General features: G+C 43.0%; 1 protein-coding gene across 1 annotated transcript in view; it reads right to left on the reverse strand.

Moving 5' to 3' along the window:
• The window catches only part of LOC135883726 (pre-mRNA 3'-end-processing factor FIP1-like), a 32,379-nt gene extending 30,482 nt beyond the window's left edge, over positions 1–1,897 (reverse strand). Inside the window, exon 1 of the mRNA XM_065410964.1 lies at positions 1,816–1,897. Within this exon, the coding sequence (XP_065267036.1) occupies positions 1,816–1,897 (82 nt within the window). The remainder of the gene's footprint in view (positions 1–1,815) is intronic.
• Positions 1,898–20,792: the final 18,895 nt, after the last annotated feature.

A 20,792-nucleotide genomic window follows, 5' to 3' on the forward strand; every position in this document is an offset into this window, starting at 1 on the left:
AGATATGATAAAAATAACATATTAAATCAAAAACCAAAGAGATCAGAACTTATAACACAGTCTGGGCCTTTTGGGAAAAAACTATCATATATACACATTATAAGTAATGTTTATTTCCAAGCAAAGCTCAATATGAAATAAAGCAATGAAAAAGTAAGATTACACATCCTTGACAACTGACAGAATTAAAAAAGGCCTTTGAATGCCAGACCCCAGATTATGCAACAGAATGAATAAAGGCACCTATCAAGCCAGGTATGGATCTTGGCTCCAAGAGTCTTCACACATTTTTTTCTGTGGGAAAGAGACCAGGCTAGGTGGGAACAGGACCTCAAGTCAAAAAGTTTTCAAACGCAAAAATCAAAAGACCAGAAAATATACTGACCTTAATTGACAAAAAAAATTTAAGGTCTCACAATGGTAGGAAACACATGGAGTGATGGATGCATTGAAAAAGATGCCTGGTAACTGTTCCAAGAATGCTCTGCCAGCAAACCCAGGCTCTGACCCTTCACTTGGATACATATGGAGCCCCAAGTGGCACAGGGGTCCACTTGCATCAATCCAGTGACAGAATTGGGGCCCAAATATGCATTTACCTGACAGATTTTAAAAGTTATTATGCACGCCAATGTCTTGCTATTAGAGTTTCATTCTCCTCCATTTCATTCTTCATTATCCTATTACTGTTAAAAAGTGATCATATACAAGCCAAAAAATGCTATACTGTATTAAACGGCATCAAAGACTGTGACAGAAGAAAAAAATTCTGATGGAAGGTCAACTCCCATTCCAGCTCACCCAGCTTAGGTAGTGGATTCAGACTTACTTTTATTGATTTAGTGCCATAAGCATGCATGGCCCTTTGCAAACAACTGAAAGTAACAAGTTTCTACCCTGAAGGAGTTTACAATCTGAAACTGACATAACCCAGTAAAGGATGACAGTAGTATCCCACACAATGGCTAGGACAACAAAGTAAGGCAAATTAATAGGGCGTATGTGTGTACATACACACAAACGTCAGCAAAGGGAAGGAGAAAAATCTATAGAAACCCCATGGAGTCTATAGAAAAAAAAATAAAACTGATAGATTAGACAGGTTAATTAGGTAAGAGTCTTTCATTTGATTGTGGTCTATTAGCAGTGCCACAACCCATGAGCTCTATTCCACTCCCGACATAAAACCTTGCAGTGGTCAGTGGAATCTAATACAAGACCATCACATAGGCATGTACTGGTTGGGTATGGAGAGGCTCCCAGATAAACCTACACAGCCATTAGTCAACTCCATCACCTCTCCAGGAGGAGAAGGGGATGTGGCTGCTCAGAAGCTCGGGGAAGACAGACCATAATCTGGAGAGTGCCTGTGCCCTATCCTAGTTTACTTTGCCTTCTGACTAGTGAGGGCTTTCATAGGTTATGCCTAACAGCGTTACAAACCTGGCTCTATGGACTCTGTTTCCAAGCCTGCACTTGCACAATAGCTAGACCCCAGGCTCACAGCTGCGCTAACAGGTCCACACTGCACTATACAGACTCGGGTCTGCGGCTTGAGCTGCGTCCACACCGCCAAACGACAGGGGCTGGGACCCACCCCGCAGCAGGGCCATGAGCGCTTGCTGGCCCCACTCAGGCTGGTTACTGTGGGCGGGCTGGGCCCAAAGCCGAGCCGGAGCCTGGGTGAGGTGCAGTGCGGACAGACCCCGCGCCCTGCTCGCCCGCCGAGGGGTGCTCGGGCGCAGGGGACCATCTCGCACAGCGCATCCCCCGTGGCGACTCGGCGCTAGGCACGGCCGCCGCCCGGCTACCTACCCCCGTACAACCATTGCTCCTCGTCCTCCTCCGCCTCCAACGGCGCCGCGCCCGAGGCAGGGGGCTCCAGCTCGGTGGCCATGGCCGCCGCGCCCTGGCCTGGGGAGATGCGCCGGCACCGGCCCGGCGGGAGGAGGGCAGGCGACCTTCGCCGCCACAGGGCCGCACCGCGCTCGGAGGGGACGCGCGGGCCTGGCGCGCCTCACGCAGGGGGCCAGGCCGCGCCGCCCCCCATGGCCCCGGTGCGTTCGGCGCAGTCCCAGCCCCGCCGCCTGCACGCGCCGCTAACGGGCCGCCATCGCTCTTTCTCTGGAGGAGGAGGAAAAACCCGCGTGCGAGCCGGGTCCGCCAGGTCCTAGCGCCGCCCGGCGCCGCCGCAGGATCAACAAAAGGCGCTCTGCATCCCAAACAAGCGGTGTTCTTTCTGCTACTGCGCATGAGCAGATGGCGGCCAGCGTTCCTACTGAGCATGCGCAGAGATCAAGCACATGTGCAGTGCGAGAAGTGAAGCCACAGGGAAGCGCCTATGCCCTCAATTTTCCGTTGGCGCTTAGCTTTGCTCTGGGCATGTGCGGGGCGGGGCTTGGTCTCTTCCTCGAGCCTCAGCGCCGAGTGGGGGGCCGGCCGGGGGCTACAGCCCTGGCGCTTTGGCAGAGCGGGAGTGTGTCCCTCCAGGCCCAACCCCCGCGCTAGGCGCGGACCGTCCCTGAGCTCGTGGCCACCCATTCCCTGGAGCGCAGCCGTTCTAAGGCCACGGGGCGCGCGCTGTGCAGCACGGGCTGGGGAAGGACAATTCCCAGCTGGAATCACCCAAGCACATTGTAGGGGGTGGGGGGAAACAGTCCCAGGGAATAAATGGATCAGGCTGGGGGAGCTGATCGAAAAATCAGACAGAAATGAGGCAAAACTGGGGAGAACGGAATGGGCGAAGACGGTGAACAACCTTGAGAAGGCAGAGCAGAGCATCTGCAAAAGGAAATGTAAAAGGCAAGGCCAGGGCAAACAAAGCAATATTTACAGGGAAAATCAGGAGCTCACAAGCCATGATTGTTATTTGAGCTCTGGTCATGTGTTGTGGTAGCATATCGGAGCCCTACTAATAGAGCAGAACCCCATTGTGCTAGGCACTGTATGCACAAAGAACAAAAAGACAGTCCTTGACCCCAAAGAGCTTACAATTTAAGAGGCATTTGGCATCAATCAGGGCCCAAATTTGCCAATATTAATGCACATGAGCATCTGGACACAGGAATAGTTCACTGAGTTTCTTATGTAAGGGCTAGATCCTGCAAGAAGATCCACACAGATGGATTCTTGTACCCATGTGGAGCCCTGAAATTAATCAAGCCTCCACAAGGGTTCAAGGATCTGGTAGGGCATTTCCACTTGCAGGATCAGGGCCACACTGTGTAACTGCATTTAGGATTCATTGGTTCAGACTTACAGAATTATCGATCACTGTTGACCATTGTTCGAGCAATAACTATGAAAGCACAGTGAATTCTGTCCCCTATCCTGCAAACACTTCATAGAATCATAGAATATCAGGGTTGGAAGGGACCTCAGGAGGTCATCTAGTCCAAACCCCTGCTCAAAGCAGGACAAATCTTACGCACATGCTTAACTTTAAGTAAGTAGCACTAATTGTGCTTAAAGTTAAGCATATATACACATATATATATTTGTAAGATTAGGAACTTTGGCTATAAACTCTTTTAGGCCAGAACTGTAACACTGGTCTACAATTTTTGAGAAGTCGTCTGCTTCAGAGATAAAATGTGCTATTTATTATGTATTTTGATGTGCTGAATTCAAATATGACAATTAAAACAACTGATTGGCTACTGTTTCTAAGATATTTAAGTTTTTACATTTTATGTCTATGTATATTGTGTAGATAGTAGAGTTTTAATCATAAATTGTAAACCTAGGTCTTTTCATGTGTTTATGGTTGCTTTACATGATAATATTTCACCTGTCCTGTTTATGTAACACTTTAAAAATCAGCAAAAGGGTTATATAAATAAAATGTATTCTGAAACAAAAGGCAAAAAACTATTATGTACATAGTTTAGTCCTATTCAGTGTCTACTCGGCGCTTCTTGGCTTGTCTCTTGTATTCGTTAAATGGAGCATCTCTTGTCACTGTCCGGCAATAGTCTGCAAGCATTGATGGGCTCCATTTGCCCTGATAGCGTTTCTCCATTGTTGCACTGTCCTGGTGAAATCGCTCGCCGTGCTCGTTGCTCACTGCTCCGCAGTTCGGTGGAAAAAAATCTAGATGAGAGTGCAAAAAATGTATCTTTAGTGACATGTTGCAACCAAGGCTTTTGTATGCCTTGAGGAGGTTTTCCACCACCAACCTGTAGTTGTCTGCCTTGTTGTTTACGAGAAAATTTATTGCCACTAACTGGAAGGCTTTCCAGGCCGTCTTTTCCTTGCCACGCAGTGCATGGTCAAATGCATCATCTCGAAGAAGTTCACGAATCTGAGGACCAACAAAGACACCTTCCTTTATCTTAGCTTCACTTAACCTTGGAAATTTTCCACGGAGGTACTTGAAAGCTGCTTGTGTTTTGTCAATGGCCTTGACAGAGTTCTTCATCAGACCCAGCTTGATGTGTAAGGGTGGTAACAAAATCTTCCTTGATTCAACAAGTGGTGGATGCTGAACACTTTTCCTCCCAGGCTCCAATGACTGTCGGAGTGACCAATCTTTCTTGATGTAGTGGGAATCTCTTGCACGACTATCCCATTCGCAGAGAAAACAGCAGTACTTTGTGTATCCAGTCTGCAGACCAAGCAAGAGAGCAACAACCTTCAAATCGCCACAAAGCTGCCACTCATGTTGGTCATAGTTTATGCACCTCAAAAGTTGTTTCATGTTGTCATAGGTTTCCTTCATATGGACTGCATGACCAACTGGAATTGATGGCAAAACATTGCCATTCTGCAGTAAAACAGCTTTAAGACTCGTCTTCGATGAATCAATGAACAGTCTCCACTCATCTGGATCGTGAACGATGTTGAGGGCTGCCATCACACCATCGATGTTGTTGCAGGCTACAAGATCACCTTCCATGAAGAAGAATGGGACAAGATCCTTTTGACGGTCACGGATAGGGTGACCAGATGACAGAAGTGAAAAATCGGGACGTGGGGGGTGGGGGGGCGCGGAGCAAAAAAACCAACAAGCCCCTCCCCCATGCGCGCCTGGACCCCCCCCAGCGCCAGAGGGTGCGCTCAGGCCACGTCCCCCAGCCCCCTCCCTCCACCCGCTCTCGGCCAACTGCCACTCGTCTCCTCCCGCTCCGCTCGGAACGTACCAATGCTGCAGATGGGGCTGGGGAGCCGATGGCCAAACACACGCCTCCCCTCACACCCCACACTGGGGCTGGACCGGCACGCGTGGGAGAACCCGCCCGACGGGACGCTGGGCTACTGGCCCTTTAAAGGGACGGAGAAGCGTCTGGTTCACGGCCGGATCGCGGTTCCCACAAGTGCGGCCCCATGGCCCTGCCCGAGGGCCGGCCCCGAGAGCACTGCCTCCACCCGGGCCTCCCCATGGGTCTCCCGTCCCTGCAGCATCATCACCCCACCCCGCACGGGCTACCCAGAGCGGCATCGGACCCCCTCCCCCCCCGTCCTCCCTCCCAGAGCCTGCCTGGCACAGTCCCCCCCTGCCCCACAGTGCTAGCCTCAGGATCCAGCAGGCAGGTCCCGTCCGGGGACCCCAGCGCCCCGCACCCACTTACTGCTGCACTCTGGGTCAGTGCAGCGCTTGTGCTCGGCGAAGCACCGGTCCAGGTGCTTGGCAGGCAAGCAGAGGGGCCACTGTGCGGGCAGGAGCAGGGCAGAGCACGGCAACTAGGGCGAGGAGCAGGAAGGAGAAGCGCGGCCGTGCTGCAGCCATGTTCGCAGGGCTGGCAGCGGGGGGAGGAGGGAGCGTCCCTCTGGCTCCTGTCTGCGTAGCTCGCGCGCGGGTCGGGTTGAGGAGGGCGGGGGGGGGGGGGGGCTCGCTGCCGGCGCCTACAAGCCCCGCCCCTGCCTCTGTGCATGCCTGGGGAGTGGGGCTGCAGCACTCTGCAGGCGCCTGCCGGCCGGCGGGAACTCAGCTGCACTGCCCCAGGGCCCAGAAGAAGAGGTGAGCAGTGCCGGCTTGCCACGGTCCCCCGACATCGGGACAAAGTGCATCCCGACCGATGTAAATTCGGGACGCGGGACAAGTCCCCTAAAATCGGGACTGTCCCGATAAAATCGGGACGTCTGGTCACCCTAGTCACGGAACATGGAAACCCTAACCTCACCTGCCAGGAGATTCCATTGCTGTAGTCTGGAGCCCAACAGCTCTGCCTTACTCTTGGGTAGTTCCAAATCCCTGACAAGGTCATTCAGTTCACCTTGTGTTATGAGGTGTGGTTCAGAGGAGGAGGATGGGAGAAAATGTGGGTCCTGTGACATTGATGGTTCAGGACCAGAAGTTTCATCCTCTTCCTCTTCCCCGTCTGACTCAAGAGAGAATGATTCTGGTGCATCAGGAACCGGCAGTCCTTCTCCGTGGGGTACTGGGCGTATAGCTGATGGAATGTTTGGATAATGCACAGTCCACTTTTTCTTCTTTGACACACCTTTCCCAACTGGAGGCACCATGCAGAAGTAACAATTGCTGGTATGATCTGTTGGCTCTCTCCAAATCATTGGCGCTGCAAAAGGCATAGATTTCCTTTTCCTGTTCAACCACTGGCGAAGATTTGTTGCACAAGTGTTGCAGCATATGTGTGGGGCCCACCTCTTGTCCTGATCTCCAATTTTGCAGCCAAAATAAAGGTGATAGGCTTTCTTAACCATAGTGGTTATACTGCGCTTTTGTGATGCAAAAGTCACTTCACCACAAACATAGCAGAAGTTATCTGCACTGTTCACACAAGTACGAGGCATCTCTGCTCACTTTGGCTAAACAGAAATGTCCCTTTGCAAAATCAAACACTGACAAATAAGAGAGCACGACACTGTATGATTTCTAGAGCTGATATAGGGCAATTTGTTCAGCAGAGTGATGTAAGCTTCGTTATGATTGCATCATCCATGACTTCTAGGAATAACATGATGCAATTCATATCATGTATGATGCAATACCAGCTTCAGATTGCATCATTCATTGTTTTGCCAAAAAAGCAAGTACTGTCCAAACCCAGTCATAGATTTATTCATAGATCCAGTCAAAGATGTATTTTAGTCATTTCTGGTTTAAATTGAGATCCCTTCCCTTTATAACTCACTTATCCTCCGCCATTCCCAAGTCAAGGGTCGTATATACTGACCCAATAGCATATCTTGAAAACTAGAGCCAATCAACAATTTTAAGCATCATTTTCGTTCTCAGTGACCCAGAATTAGTAAAGTTTGACAACATTTATTTCAGAAGCATTTTGGCTGTAGAGCAGTGTAATTTATTATAAATTTGCAGTATGGCCAACCCTGAGCATTAAAAAATCATGAGTCAGCCCTCTCCCTTCCCAAATCATGAAATTGGCTTAAAAATCATAAGATTAAAAATATTTTATTTATCTTCTGATTAATGTAGGATACACTTGGGACACATTATATAGCTTTTCTCTGCAACAAGGATGGCTAGAAACTTACTTTGTTTTTCAAAAACGAAAGCTGACATTCTTGTGAAATAACATGACTCCAAGAACTGGGGCTTTAAAAAAAACACCAAATATCATGAGACCTGCAAATTGCAAGAGTTGGCAAGGCTGTATTTGAAGAGTGCCTAGCACAAAAGCACCTTTTTAATGCTTCTAGTTGCTACCATAATACAACTGTTAAATAACAAATAAATAATAATTGCCTAAGAAATGTTACTAGATGGAAGGAGTGCAATGGCTTGGACCATTTACCCCAGGGTGTGCCCTACACAAAGATCATTACTGCTGTTATAACATGAAAATTGATTTATATGAATATGTAGAATATGTTTTACACCTACTTTGCCCTCATGTCAATGATTATACAAGGTGCAGAGCAACAGAGAATCAGGCCTCAAGTGTACAGGAACTTCAGACCATTCAGAAGGGGAGATTCCCAGCTTCTTAATGTATAGCACTTGGATCTAGTCCTGGAAGATCCCAAGATACAGGTACTTAACTTTGTCAGTTTCATATATAATTACAATACCTATTATATAGCATTTTCACCTGTAGATCTCTAACTGCTTTACCACGGAAATAAATTATTATCCCCATTTTACAGATGGGGAAACTGAGGCATAGGGAGGTCAGTGACCTACCCAAGGTCACCCATCAGGCCAGTGGCAGAGCCAGGAATAGAACCCAGCTCTCCTGTGTGGATCCAATGCTCTCTCTACTATGCCACAGGTCATAGTTAGTGATTTCTAAAGTAGTTAAAATTTTCTTCTCTTTCTGAGCTATTTGCATCGAGACTCATGATATTAAGACAGTTTGGATTCCCTAACAGAAATTTCTAGTGAACACTTTCTGGTAGTTCAAGTTAGCCAACTAGATATTGGAATGGAGGGGCTATTGGACTACCGGTTTCTGGGACTACTGGTTCTCCAAAAGAAACTCTTCAAACTGTTAAAGAGTTTTAGTGAGCCATTCAGAATTTCCACTAGGGTTTTACAAGTGGATGGATGCAAAAAGCAATATCACAACACATTTATGTATGACTCTTTAAACATTTTGTTAATAATTCTTCTGTCAAATAGATGGCATATGCGGGACACATGATGTGGCAACGTGTTATGCAGGATTTATAGGCATTTGCTTGGGATGACCTGCATAATTCATTTCTGGCTTTGCAAATCAGGAGTAATTTCATCTCAGTTGGCAGATTCAAGTGTGGCGACGAGAGAAGAAAGGAAACAGAACGCCTGGTCTGTGGTAGCCAGAAAGCCAACCCCCCCCCCCCCCCCCGCCCAGGGACTTTTCCCTGAGGATTTTATTCTTTCTACTTCCCTGCTTACAACACTTCTCACTGGTCAAATTCTTGCGCATAGAAGAAGCATACAGTGTACAACAACATAAGATAACAAACCCATATCTTGTGCACGTGAAAGCCAGCTGCGAGGGTGATGATCAAGTCAGCCAGTAAGTTTCCTAATCACAGACGCTGGGGTGAAGGCCACTCCTGCCTCGTAGCCACAGACACAGTGTGCCGCACCTGTGAGCTGACGATTCGGGAGCTATGCGTCCCTACATTCAAGACGTGTGTGTCGCTTCCCATTCTCTTCCTTCTGGGAATTCCACAAATCAATATCTGGTATTTCCCAGTCCTTTGGAGTAACTATCATTTTAGGAGACTCAGCTGCACAGTGCCCATTTTGTTGTAGGCAGTGTGCCACCTTCTATCTCCTCCCTTACAGATTCTTTGGTTTGGGTCATGCTGCATGGAAGCTTAGAACAATGAGCCTGTCATATGACAATGGTAAATAATCACAGAATGAATCACTTTCTTGTGATTATTTGTATTTCTGTAGCCCCTAGGGGCCAGACTCGTGGACCAGGACCCCGGTGTGCTAGATGCTGTACAAACAGAAGAAAAAGAGTCTTGATTAGAATTAAAAAAAAACAGTATTACCTCTAAAGCTCCTCTCACTCTTTCTGCCTGGGGTTTCCTTCTACAGATTAAAAGAAACACTGCACATATCCTCACATTGCCTGTCTGAATGGAAGACAGTCAGTAGTGACAGACAAATCACACAGAAAGACACCTACACTTACAGACTTGAGTGAGAGCAGATCCAGGGGGGACCCCATAACATGGATTATTGAGCCTGAATTACCTTCATCCAGTTTTGGGTGGAAAACTACTGTTCCCACAACCAGAAAGTGACTGACATTTGTAGTCATCCGTGTCTCTTGTGGCCTGTCAGAAAATTTCACAAGTGACAAACAATAATTTCAAAGAGTCCACAAGTCATTGCTTGGGCCTTATGAAGTGACACTTGTGTGATCTGTCTAAAAATAAAAGTAAGCCCCACCAGGAGTAAAGTGATGCTTTCAAGCAGTTTAATATGAACCACATTTTCCAGGGTGAAGCAGTGATAGAGCACAGACCTGTTAGTGTATTAGCTTTGTAATGTCTTTTCAGTTTATGTCTTGCTCTTCTTAGTCTGTAACTCAAAATGTGCATGGCACCGAGAGACCCTGATTAATGACCTGGAATTTCTCCAGCCATCCAACTGTTGTCATTATGGAACAAACTGGACCGAGCTGAATTTGTCCTTCGGGCACAAAACCATGATAGACATCAGGGATGTAGGAGATCCGTATGGAACTAACCTGTAGGCTGCTATACACTGTTTAACCACATTGCACCCCAGTGGTTGCTTACAGAGATTCCTATTTAGTTGTTTGAACATCTGTTTGTAAATCTCTTTGGGATGTAGCTGAATGAAAGTTGCAATACAAGAGTAAGATTATCATAGTTACCGACACTGCCATCTAAGAACTTGTCAACACTGTACCAGGCCTTATGTGTTTCAAATCATTCTGTTCTCTCTATAATAGGCCTTAGCTGCAATTTACACAGCGAGATTGCAGCCTCCTTTGGGCCAGAGCTCTTGTATCTAAGTCATCACAGTTCCAAAGCAAGAGTTCAGTCTCTGGTTCCTGAGGGGCTCAGCCAGTAACTGCTTCAGCCAACAGCTCCAGGACCCACTTCAGAAATTCATAAATGAAATGATATTTTATGTGCAGTTTCACAAAAATCAAGAGAAAAGTCATAAAAGACCAGATGAATACTTCAGAAAGGATAACTAAGCTGGACTGGAGCTTACGGTACAGCACACTGAAAGGTTGGTATACATTTCCCAAAGTGATTAGTGATTTTGGGTGCCCAGCTTTACAGACCTGGCAGGAGACTCATTTTCAAACAGTGCACCCACCCTCTGAAAATCAGATCCCTTTATAAGGCATCTCAAGATAGGGACCCCAAAAATGGAGACACCCAAAATCACTAGGCTCATTAGCAAATTTAGGCCATTTTCTATAGCATGGCAGAAAAGGAATTTTTTTATTTCTTCTGTCTAAAGTTGTGTTTTTCTTTCAGTCACCTCACTGTGATCACATAGCCTAAGCTGTCCTCTGCAGTTATTACTTTTAAGAGTCGACAGTTCCAGTCTCAGTCTCTACTCAATTAGCATTAGGCATTACATCCTCTTCTGCCAATACAGAACAATCAATGGGTTTTTTTTATACATATCTGTTTAAAAACAAACTCAGTTACAAATACTTCACATCTGGCCCAGGATAACTATCTTCCCATCACATTAATGTCCATCCTTTACTGATTCTCAATTGACATTTTTGAGGCAGACCTGGGCATTTTACCTGAACATGGGGCAGACAGTGCTGGAAGGATGCCAGATTCATTCAGGTAGCAAGATGTGAAATAGAAATTAGATGAGAGTTATCAAATAACATTAAATATTAGACAAGTTGGCCTTACTCATCACATCCAGGTTATTACTCTCTTGTGTGGCAATGACTGGACTTTAAGATGTAAGAGAGAAGATAAAAGTGTTGTATGATACTGCTCTCAACTCTCCACCACCCTTTACAAAATACAGAAGATTTGATCCACCATCCACTTCCCCAGTACATGCAAAAATTATGCTGCTCTAACTGTACCAGTATAAAGTGATATAAGCCCTCCACCTAGTGTGCACGCAGTTATAACAGTGCCTATATCAATATGGCTTATTCCTGGATACAAATAAAACTATAAACCTAGCTATTCTGGCAAAACCCTCTAGTATGAATGCAGTTATATTGATATTGAAGTGCTCATACTGATATAACTTATGCCAATTCCTACAACCAGCATGAGCTGTACTGGTATAAAGCACAGTTATACCAGTATAACTGTCTACACAATAGCTTTTACTGGTATAGTTATGACAGTTAAAAAAAAATTACACCTCTGACATAGCTGTGCCAGGACAATTTTTAAGATCAGGCTTAGAGGTTGTATTGATTTAACTATTTCAATAGGAAATCACACTCCTAACAGAAATAGTTAAAACAGCACAAAAACTGCATGTAGACGAGGCCTTGATGTAAAATAACTATCACTGTAGAAGGTTGCTAATATATCACGTGACTTTTTCCTATTGATACATTATTTGTATTGCAGTAGCTCCTGGGCCATTGGTCCATGACTAGGTCTCCTATCATACATGTACAAACACAAGAAAAACAAAATCCTACTCCAAAGGGCAGAAGGTTCCAATAAGTTTCCAGATTCAGAATCCTGTCAATAGCTTCAGAGCCTGAGAAGGACTGGCACAATATTCAGTAAACAGCAATTATTTTAATAACAAGACTAAACAAGTCTGTGCGTGGGGGAGTGAGGAGTGAGGTTCTTTTAAAAAACTAGAAATTATGTTAGCGTTTGTGAAGAGTTCTGGATGCGTTATTGCTGGAAACTGAGCTCAGTTTCTCCACTCAACAGTGTTAGTGCAAGTTTCTTCACCTCCCCCAACGTGCCGTATCCCTGATTTGGAGGAAGTCCCTCCACAGGTTTGTTTAGACAGGAATAAAAGTTACATTTAAAAAACATTTTAGCTCAAATGTTTTAACTGACCCATTTTAAAACTCAAGTGTAGCCAGGGCAAGTTGCATTTGGACATGTTAGGTGAATGCCCTAGGCCGGCTCCCTTCTAACCTTACCAGCTAGCTTGTGCTAAATTAAGTACAACTTGTCCAGTCTACATTAGTTTTAGACTCTGTTAATTAAAATATGCTAACGTAACCCCTGGGCTTCCTCCCCCACACTCCTTGAATCATATTCTAGACATCCCTTCAGCTAAGACTAATAAAGATGTACATGATGATGGTTTTAACAACATAATCATAGTTCATGGAAAGTGGGACTGATGACCAGCTAATTTCACACAGGCCATTTAGTGGTGTTCAGATGGCAACAATTTAATTCTCCAGAGCTAAATTCACCCAAAGTTTTAAAAAAATCTTTAAAACAAAAACTGCCAATCAATTCATATGCAACAGTCATTATTTCCATTTTATGGTGGAACACATCTCAGGCCTTCAACCAACGGGAGACATTACCTCATAGCTGGTAATAGCAACATTATCTATAGAATGTTAGAAGTAAACCTGTTTTATAAAACTCCCCTTCGCAAGAAATGCCTTTCTGTCTCCCCGACTAACAGAAGGCTATTGTATTTTCCCCTCAATTTTATGTCCCTTAAGACTTGCATAAAATTGTGGTTTACTTGGACTGTTGGAAGTCAGACTATATTTTATGTGTATCATATTTTTCTTTTAAATTTACTCTATTTTTAAACTCCTCTTGAACTTTCCAATGATGACTGAAGCGAGGTTTACATGGCATATTTAATATACAAGGTATTCAAAACAAGGTTAAATAGTTTGTCTATTGGCTGATTTCACTAACAGGCAGTTATATGTTCAAAACCTGCTCCTATGCAGCATCAGAGAAATAGAAAACTATAATTAAAGGACTGATGTTAGAATAGTTCCTAGTGCAATTTCCCTCCATTTTCAAAAGTGTCATATCTTTCTTGACAGCAATCTGACAAGTCTTGGGTTATTTTATAATTAAACAATTCAAATCCTTTTTCTTCAATAGTGTTCATAATAGCATATTGGATGCTAAAAATTGTATCTGTACAACATGGATGTCATCACAGTTGCTGGTGGTAGGCTTACTTCACTGTTGCCACTCCTCCTGCTCTCTTTGGACTCTTCCTAATGTAATTTATCATGAGTGGGCAGTTTTGACCATTTTCTCTTAGGAATATAACACTGCTCTACAGCCAAAATGCTTCTGAAATAAATGTAGTCAAACGTTACTAATTCTGGGTCACTGAGAACGAAAATGATGCTTAAAATTGTTGATTGGCTCTAGTTTTCAAGATATGCTATTGGGTCAGTATATACGACCCTTGACTTGGGAATGGCGGAGGATAAGTGAGTTATAAAGGGAAGGGATCTCAATTTAAACCAGAAATGACTAAAATACATCTTTGACTGGATCTATGAATAAATCTATGACTGGGTTTGGACAGTACTTGCTTTTTAGGCAAAACAGTGAATGATGCAATCTGAAGCTGGTATTGCATCATACATGATATGAATTGCATCATGTTATTCCTAGAAGTCATGGATGATGCAATCATAACGAAGCTTACATCACTCTGCTGAACAAATTGCCCTATATCAGCTCTAGAAATCATACAGTGTCGTGCTCTCTTATTTGTCAGTGTTTGATTTTGCAAAGGGACACATTTCTGTTTAGCCAAAGTGAGCAGAGATGCCTCGTACTTGTGTGAACAGTGCAGATAACTTCTGCTATGTTTGTGGTGAAGTGATCTTTGCATCACAAAAGCGCAGTATAACCACTATGGTTAAGAAAGCCTATCACCTTTATTTTGGCTGCAAAATTGGAGATCAGGACAAGAGGAGGGCCCCACACATATGCTGCAACACTTGTGCAACAAATCTTCGCCAGTGGTTGAACAGGAAAAGGAAATCTATGCCTTTTGCAGCGCCAATGATTTGGAGAGAGCCAACAGATCATACCAGCAATTGTTACTTCTGCATGGTGCCTCCAGTTGGGAAAGGTGTGTCAAAGGAGAAAAAGTGGACTGTGCATTATCCAAACATTCCATCAGCTATACGCCCAGTACCCCACGGAGAAGGACTGCCGGTTCCTGATGCACCAGAATCATTCTCACTTGAGTCAGACGAGGAAGAGGAAGAGGATGAAACTTCTGGTCCTGAACCATCAATGTCACAGGACCCACATTTTCTCCCATCCTCCTCCTCTGAACCACACCTCATAACACAAGGTGAACTGAATGACCTTGTCAGGGATTTGGAACTACCCAAGAGTAAGGCAGAACTGTTGGGCTCCAGACTACAGCAGTGGAATCTCCTGGCAGGTGAGGTTAGGGTTTCCATGTTCCGTGACCGTCAAAAGGATCTTGTCCCATTCTTCTTCATGGAAGGTGATCTTGTAGCCTGCAACAACATCGATGGTGTGATGGCAGCCCTCAACGTCGTTCACGATACAGATGAGTGGAGACTGTTCACTGATTCATCGAAGACGAGTCTTAAAGCTGTTTTACTGCAGAATGGCAATGTTTTGCCATCAATTCCAGTTGGTCATGCAGTCCATATGAAGGAAACCTATGACAACATGAAACAACTTTTGAGGTGCATAAACTATGACCAACATGAGTGGCAGCTTTGTGGCGATTTGAAGGTTGTTGCTCTCTTGCTTGGTCTGCAGACTGGATACACAAAGTACTGCTGTTTTCTCTGCGAATGGGATAGTCGTGCAAGAGATTCCCACTACATCAAGAAAGATTGGCCACTCCGACAGTCATTGGAGCCTGGGAGGAAAAGTGTTCAGCATCCACCACTTGTTGAATCAAGGAAGATTTTGTTACCACCCTTACACATCAAGCTGGGTCTGATGAAGAACTTTGTCAAGGCCATTGACAAAACACAAGCAGCTTTCAAGTACCTCCGTGGAAAATTTCCAAGGTTAAGTGAAGCTAAGATAAAGGAAGGTGTCTTTGTTGGTCCTCAGATTCGTGAACTTCTTCGAGATGATGCATTTGACCATGCACTGCGTGGCAAGAAAAAGATGGCATGGAAAGCCTTCCAGTTAGTGGCAATAAATTTTCTCGGAAACAACAAGGCAGACAACTACAGGTTGTTGGTGGAAAACCTCCTCAAGGCATACAAAAGCCTTGGTTGCAACATGTCACTAAAGATACATTTTTTGCACTCTCATCTAGATTTTTTTCCACCGAACTGCGGAGCAGTGAGCCACGAGCACGGCGAGTGATTTCACCAAGACATTGCAACAATGGAGAAATGCTATCAGGGCAAATGGAGCCCATCAATGCTTGCAGACTATTGCTGGACAGTGACAAGAGATGCTCCATTTAATGAATACAAGAGACAAGCCAAGAAGCGCCGAGTAGACACTGAATAGGACTAAACTATGTACAGACTAGTTTTTTGCCTTTTGTTTCATAATAAATTTTATTTATATAACCCTTTTGCTGATTTTTAAAGTGTTACATAAACAGGACAGGTGAAATATTATCATGTAAAGCAACCATAAACACATGAAAAGACCTAGGTTTACAATTTATGATTAAAACTCTACACAATATACACAGACATAAAATGTAAAAACTTAAATATCTTAGAAACAGTAGCCAGTTGTTTTAATTGTCATATTTGAATTCAGCACATCAAAATACATAATAAATAGCACATTTTATCTCTGAAGCAGACGACTTCTCAAAAATTGTAGACCAGTGTAATTAGAGGATTTATCCATTCAATTTTTTACAGCACTTGTCCCTTTAGTATCTAAGCACTATATAAACAGTAACAGATTTACAGCAAGTTTACACTGCAATTTAGTGTAATTGTAGTGTAGATAGATATATCCAAGCTAGCTTTCTTCTAGCTAGTACAAGTAACAATAGCAGTGAAGATGCAGTGGCACAAACATCGGCATGAGCTAGCAACCTGAGTACATACCCAGGGTCCTCAGTGGGCTTATACTTGGTTGCTAGTCTGTGCTGACATGTCTTCGTTATTCACTAGATTAAAGCTAGTGCAGGTAAATTTACCCTCGCTACAATTACACTTAAATTGCACTGTAAGCTTCACTACATCCCTGTAATGTAAGGAAATATCCTCATTTTACAGATGGGAATGGAAGCACAGACAGATTGATTTACCCAGACTCAGAGGAAGTCTGTAACAGAGCAGAGACAAAATCCCAGATCTCTCTCGTCACAATTTACTGCTTTAACCACAAAAATCACCCTTCTCCCATGGGTGGAAATGGAAGCATATATAGACTCATGCCAATTTCCCCCCCTTCCTTCTTCAAAGGTGCAACATAGTGGTGATCGATTGTCCTTCTAGGCGCTACTGTCCACTCCAGAGGCAGCTGCATTTTCAGTAGCTCTGTACATATGGTTTGTAAAACAAGGGGGTACAACATGTAATACAAGTGACTAAACCCATTTGCTATTAAAAACACAAAATGCAAGTCAGAATAAAATTGGCTAATAGAGATTTGGCCCAACACCCAGAAGTGTTCTGTTTTAGAGGGATTTGAGTATTGGGTTGTAGCAATGAAATAAAACTTGTCAGTGAAGTGCACACGTTGGAATGCTTTTTCATTTGCCTAATGTACTGAGAAAATGCAGAGCTCTAGAAAACGGTGCTCTATCTTTGAGCAATATACTTACATATGCTAGTTACAGGGCATTCCCCACTACATAGAATGCCAAAGGACTTGTGTATAAAATCTCACTCTCATAAGAAAAGTAGGTAATCAACAACTATAGAATGGGAAATGGTGCTTTACAGCGTTGTGCTGTATATACAGTCTTCTATTCAAGTGTTTTTGTCTAACAGGCACATGTTCTTGTGCCCCAGTCAGGCTCCCCTTGAGGTGGAACTATAGCAGAATGAAAAGAACTTGCTTTTCTCAGTTCTGAGAAGTCCTCACCATTGAGCTCCGATCCAGCAGGCATTGCGGATGCCTTGGATTTGAAGATGGCACAGGCTAGCTCCAAAACTGTGGTTCCTATTGCCCAGAGCGCTATCTCCACAGTGGCAAGTGAAAAACAGTTCTTGAAAAAAGTCAGTATCAGCCAATTGGACAGATTCTATGAAGAAGTAGGAGCACAGCCCAGAATGATTCCAAGGCCTCCACTACCCTCAGTCCAGCAGAGCCTTCATAAATTGCTGACTCCTGGTACCTTGAGCAGGTAAACGTGGTGGAGGCCCTGATGTAGATTACTATCTGGCTGGGTCAGATAGACAACAGTCTTCTTTGTAATAAAGACTCAAAAATTGACATACAGGTCTGTCGCATCTTAGGCGCATTTAACATGTGCGATTTCAGCTTTACGCGGTCGGCAAAAACAAAACAAAAAAAGAGAAAAATAACAATTTAAATACTGTTTCTGTAGTGTGGGCGATTCCACCTGCCATTACACTCCATGTAATTTTGACTATACGCGATTTTCGCTTTAGGTGCTGACTATGGAACGTAACCCCAGCGTAAGATGAGACAGACTTGTATATGTGACAACAGAAGAGGCGCAAAAGGGTGTTTTCCATTTCTACACAAACTTCACATTATTTGTTTTCATCTCTGGATATAATTAAAATAAAAACGTTTTGAAAAGTGATTCAGATTAACCAAGTTTGACTTCCAGCTTCTTTAATGGCACAGATCAATGCAGTAAATCGTAGAGACAAAGCTTATTTAGGATTTTATTCAAAAAACTTCAAGGTGTGAGGTCCTATTAAAAAAAGTGGCTATTTACTTGTAAACAGAATAAAAATGTTAAGAACTCAATAAAAAATCCTTTCATACAACTTAAACAAAAACAGATTTCTGATGAGTTACAACTAATGTTACACTTTCATAAAAACAACAAAAACAAAGATTGGAACAGGAATATCAGACAACATTGTTTACTAAAATGGTCAGAACTATTTACATTGAATATTAACTGTTTGACATTTTTATTGCTCAAACGCTAATGTTTATAGATAAATGTAGTAAACGGACGTCAGGAGACACTAATACACGCATATTCATGTTTTTGCATACAGATTTCTGTACTTATCAAGATGAGCGTATGAACTTTATCAAGACTACACTAAATTTAGCAAAAATTATTTTGTTTCTAGTCTCATACATAATCAAATCTAAACTTTCTACACATGTTCATATACATTTCTTTAGGCCAGTATGAAACTATTCTCAAAAAAGTCATTTTAAAGCCAGTAGATGAGTTTTCCTTCTCTGCCAATATTCTATAATACTGTGACATTTCCTAATACAGAAGTCTGGAAAAGAAAACAACGATCAAAGTATTCTGACAAAACTTAAATTAAACAATGTTTCCAGACTTGCTTTTCAGGAAATTTGTGGCAAATTACGTTTACAGATATTCACTTAAACTGGTTCCCTTTTCTCCCCCTCTGCACAGCATTTTCTCTTTCATTTGAACAAGTCAAGGCACTTTCCTTTCCATTTGCATTAAACTTTGTTACCGCTACTCTTTGTTGTATCACTATGGACCCTCTCTGATTAACAATTACTCACCATGGATAGGTTTTTACAAATTCATATTTACTTATAGCTTTTAAGGTAATATAGATGTTATAAGACTGAAAACTATCAGATGAATATTCACGTATTAAAGCAAATGGTAGTCAAAACAGAACCTGTGGGCAGAATGCAGCCCACAGTCTAAAGCAACACCTGTGGCTGCCTTCATCTTTAAATGAGAAAAATGAGCTATGTCATTTGAATGTTGGCATTTGTAACACAATCCAAAATTACCTCTTTATTCAGATGAAGTTTGCTGTAATCAGCTGTCTTGGCTCTCATGCTCCAGGCCATTTGCTAGTATTGCCTCATAGCTGGGCAAAATTTAGGTGCCCGTTTTTGAACTAAATTTTAATGGGGGTGAAGACTAAACAATTTGTAATCTGACATTTAAAAAAAACCTAAGAATTTATGTTCTTAAATGTGTCATTTTCATACAGCTACAAGTGCAAGTCTTTTAAATTAATAACCCATTGAACATACTGTCTAACTGGGGAGAGCTGATGGTATTTTCTCTCAGCCTGGCAGTGTTTCACAAAAATGTGTTATAAATCAGATGGAACAATTCTGACCTGCATATCCTAAGGTCAGACACAGACTTCCGTCTAAGGGGAAGGACTGCTAATAGCTATGAGACTAAAGAGTATTCAATATTCACTACTACTCATGACATCAAACTCTCATTGGCTTTCTTGTCCCCTCAGCTGCAGAGGAACATTCTGAAAATATAGTCACTCAAATGAGGGAAGGAAATAAAGAGCGTGGTGTGGTTTCTGGGCTGTTGGTTAACAAAAATGAGAGGGAATAATTATTAACAACCTCTAGCATAACAGTAAGAAGCTTCCGTTACTTAAGATTTTAAGGTATTAAAAATGCTTACAATTATTCTTTTATTAGCAACACTTACTGCCCAGAATCCTGTTTTAACAGAAGTGAATATAAAATTAGGCATGCTATTCCAATTCTGTTTTGCACTCTATTTTCTCCGAGTCTTTAAGCATTCCCTCTGCTTCCAACCCTTAGTGCCATATTATGTTGAAATGTGTCTATGCTTTTTGTAGTTCTGTAATAAAAAAGTTTCAGCTAAGTTTATAGTCAGACATTATTGTAGATTTTTTTTTTTAAAGTACTTACATTCTAGTGTTTTAAAATGCAGTTAGCGGACACTGATCTACTAACGTGAACTGAACCCTGTCTACTAAGCTGACAATCCATTTCAGCATTCAAATTTCTCAGCTTGAAGCATCACTCTTGGCAGCTGTGGTTGGAAATTACATCACAAGTACAGGAGTTTCTCGTTCCTCAGCTGAGCAACAAAAAGGATGAAGAATTTGACTCAACAAGACTACATGCCTGTAACTGGCTCTCTGTCCCTCACCACTGTCATGACAGTCTGCTAGAAGTCATGTCAACTGCAGCTATTTAAATTCAATGGTTTAAACAAATGCTTTCTTCAATTCCAACCAGGGTTTGTACCATTCCTTTTCACTATGGATTAATATTTCAGAGGAAAGTCTAAAATCAATCTGGAACTGGAAAACGTAGGCACCAAATAGCATCACAAAGAATCCAAATAACTGTAAAGCAATGCCTGGACACTAAGTTACGATAAAGCTCCTTGAGGCAAATATCAACTCATCATGGCTCACATCAAACAACTGTTTTGTGGTTCTCTGTTATTCTGTTTGACAATATGTATGCTGCTCCTTTTTCATTCTGGAAAGGATGCAGTTTTAGTTAACTGCTTAATATATAAAAAATAATATCAGGTACCACTGTGCTATAAAAATAAT

Source organism: Emys orbicularis, chromosome 9 (genome assembly GCF_028017835.1).
Source record: "Emys orbicularis isolate rEmyOrb1 chromosome 9, rEmyOrb1.hap1, whole genome shotgun sequence".
Taxonomy (NCBI): domain Eukaryota; kingdom Metazoa; phylum Chordata; order Testudines; family Emydidae; genus Emys; species Emys orbicularis.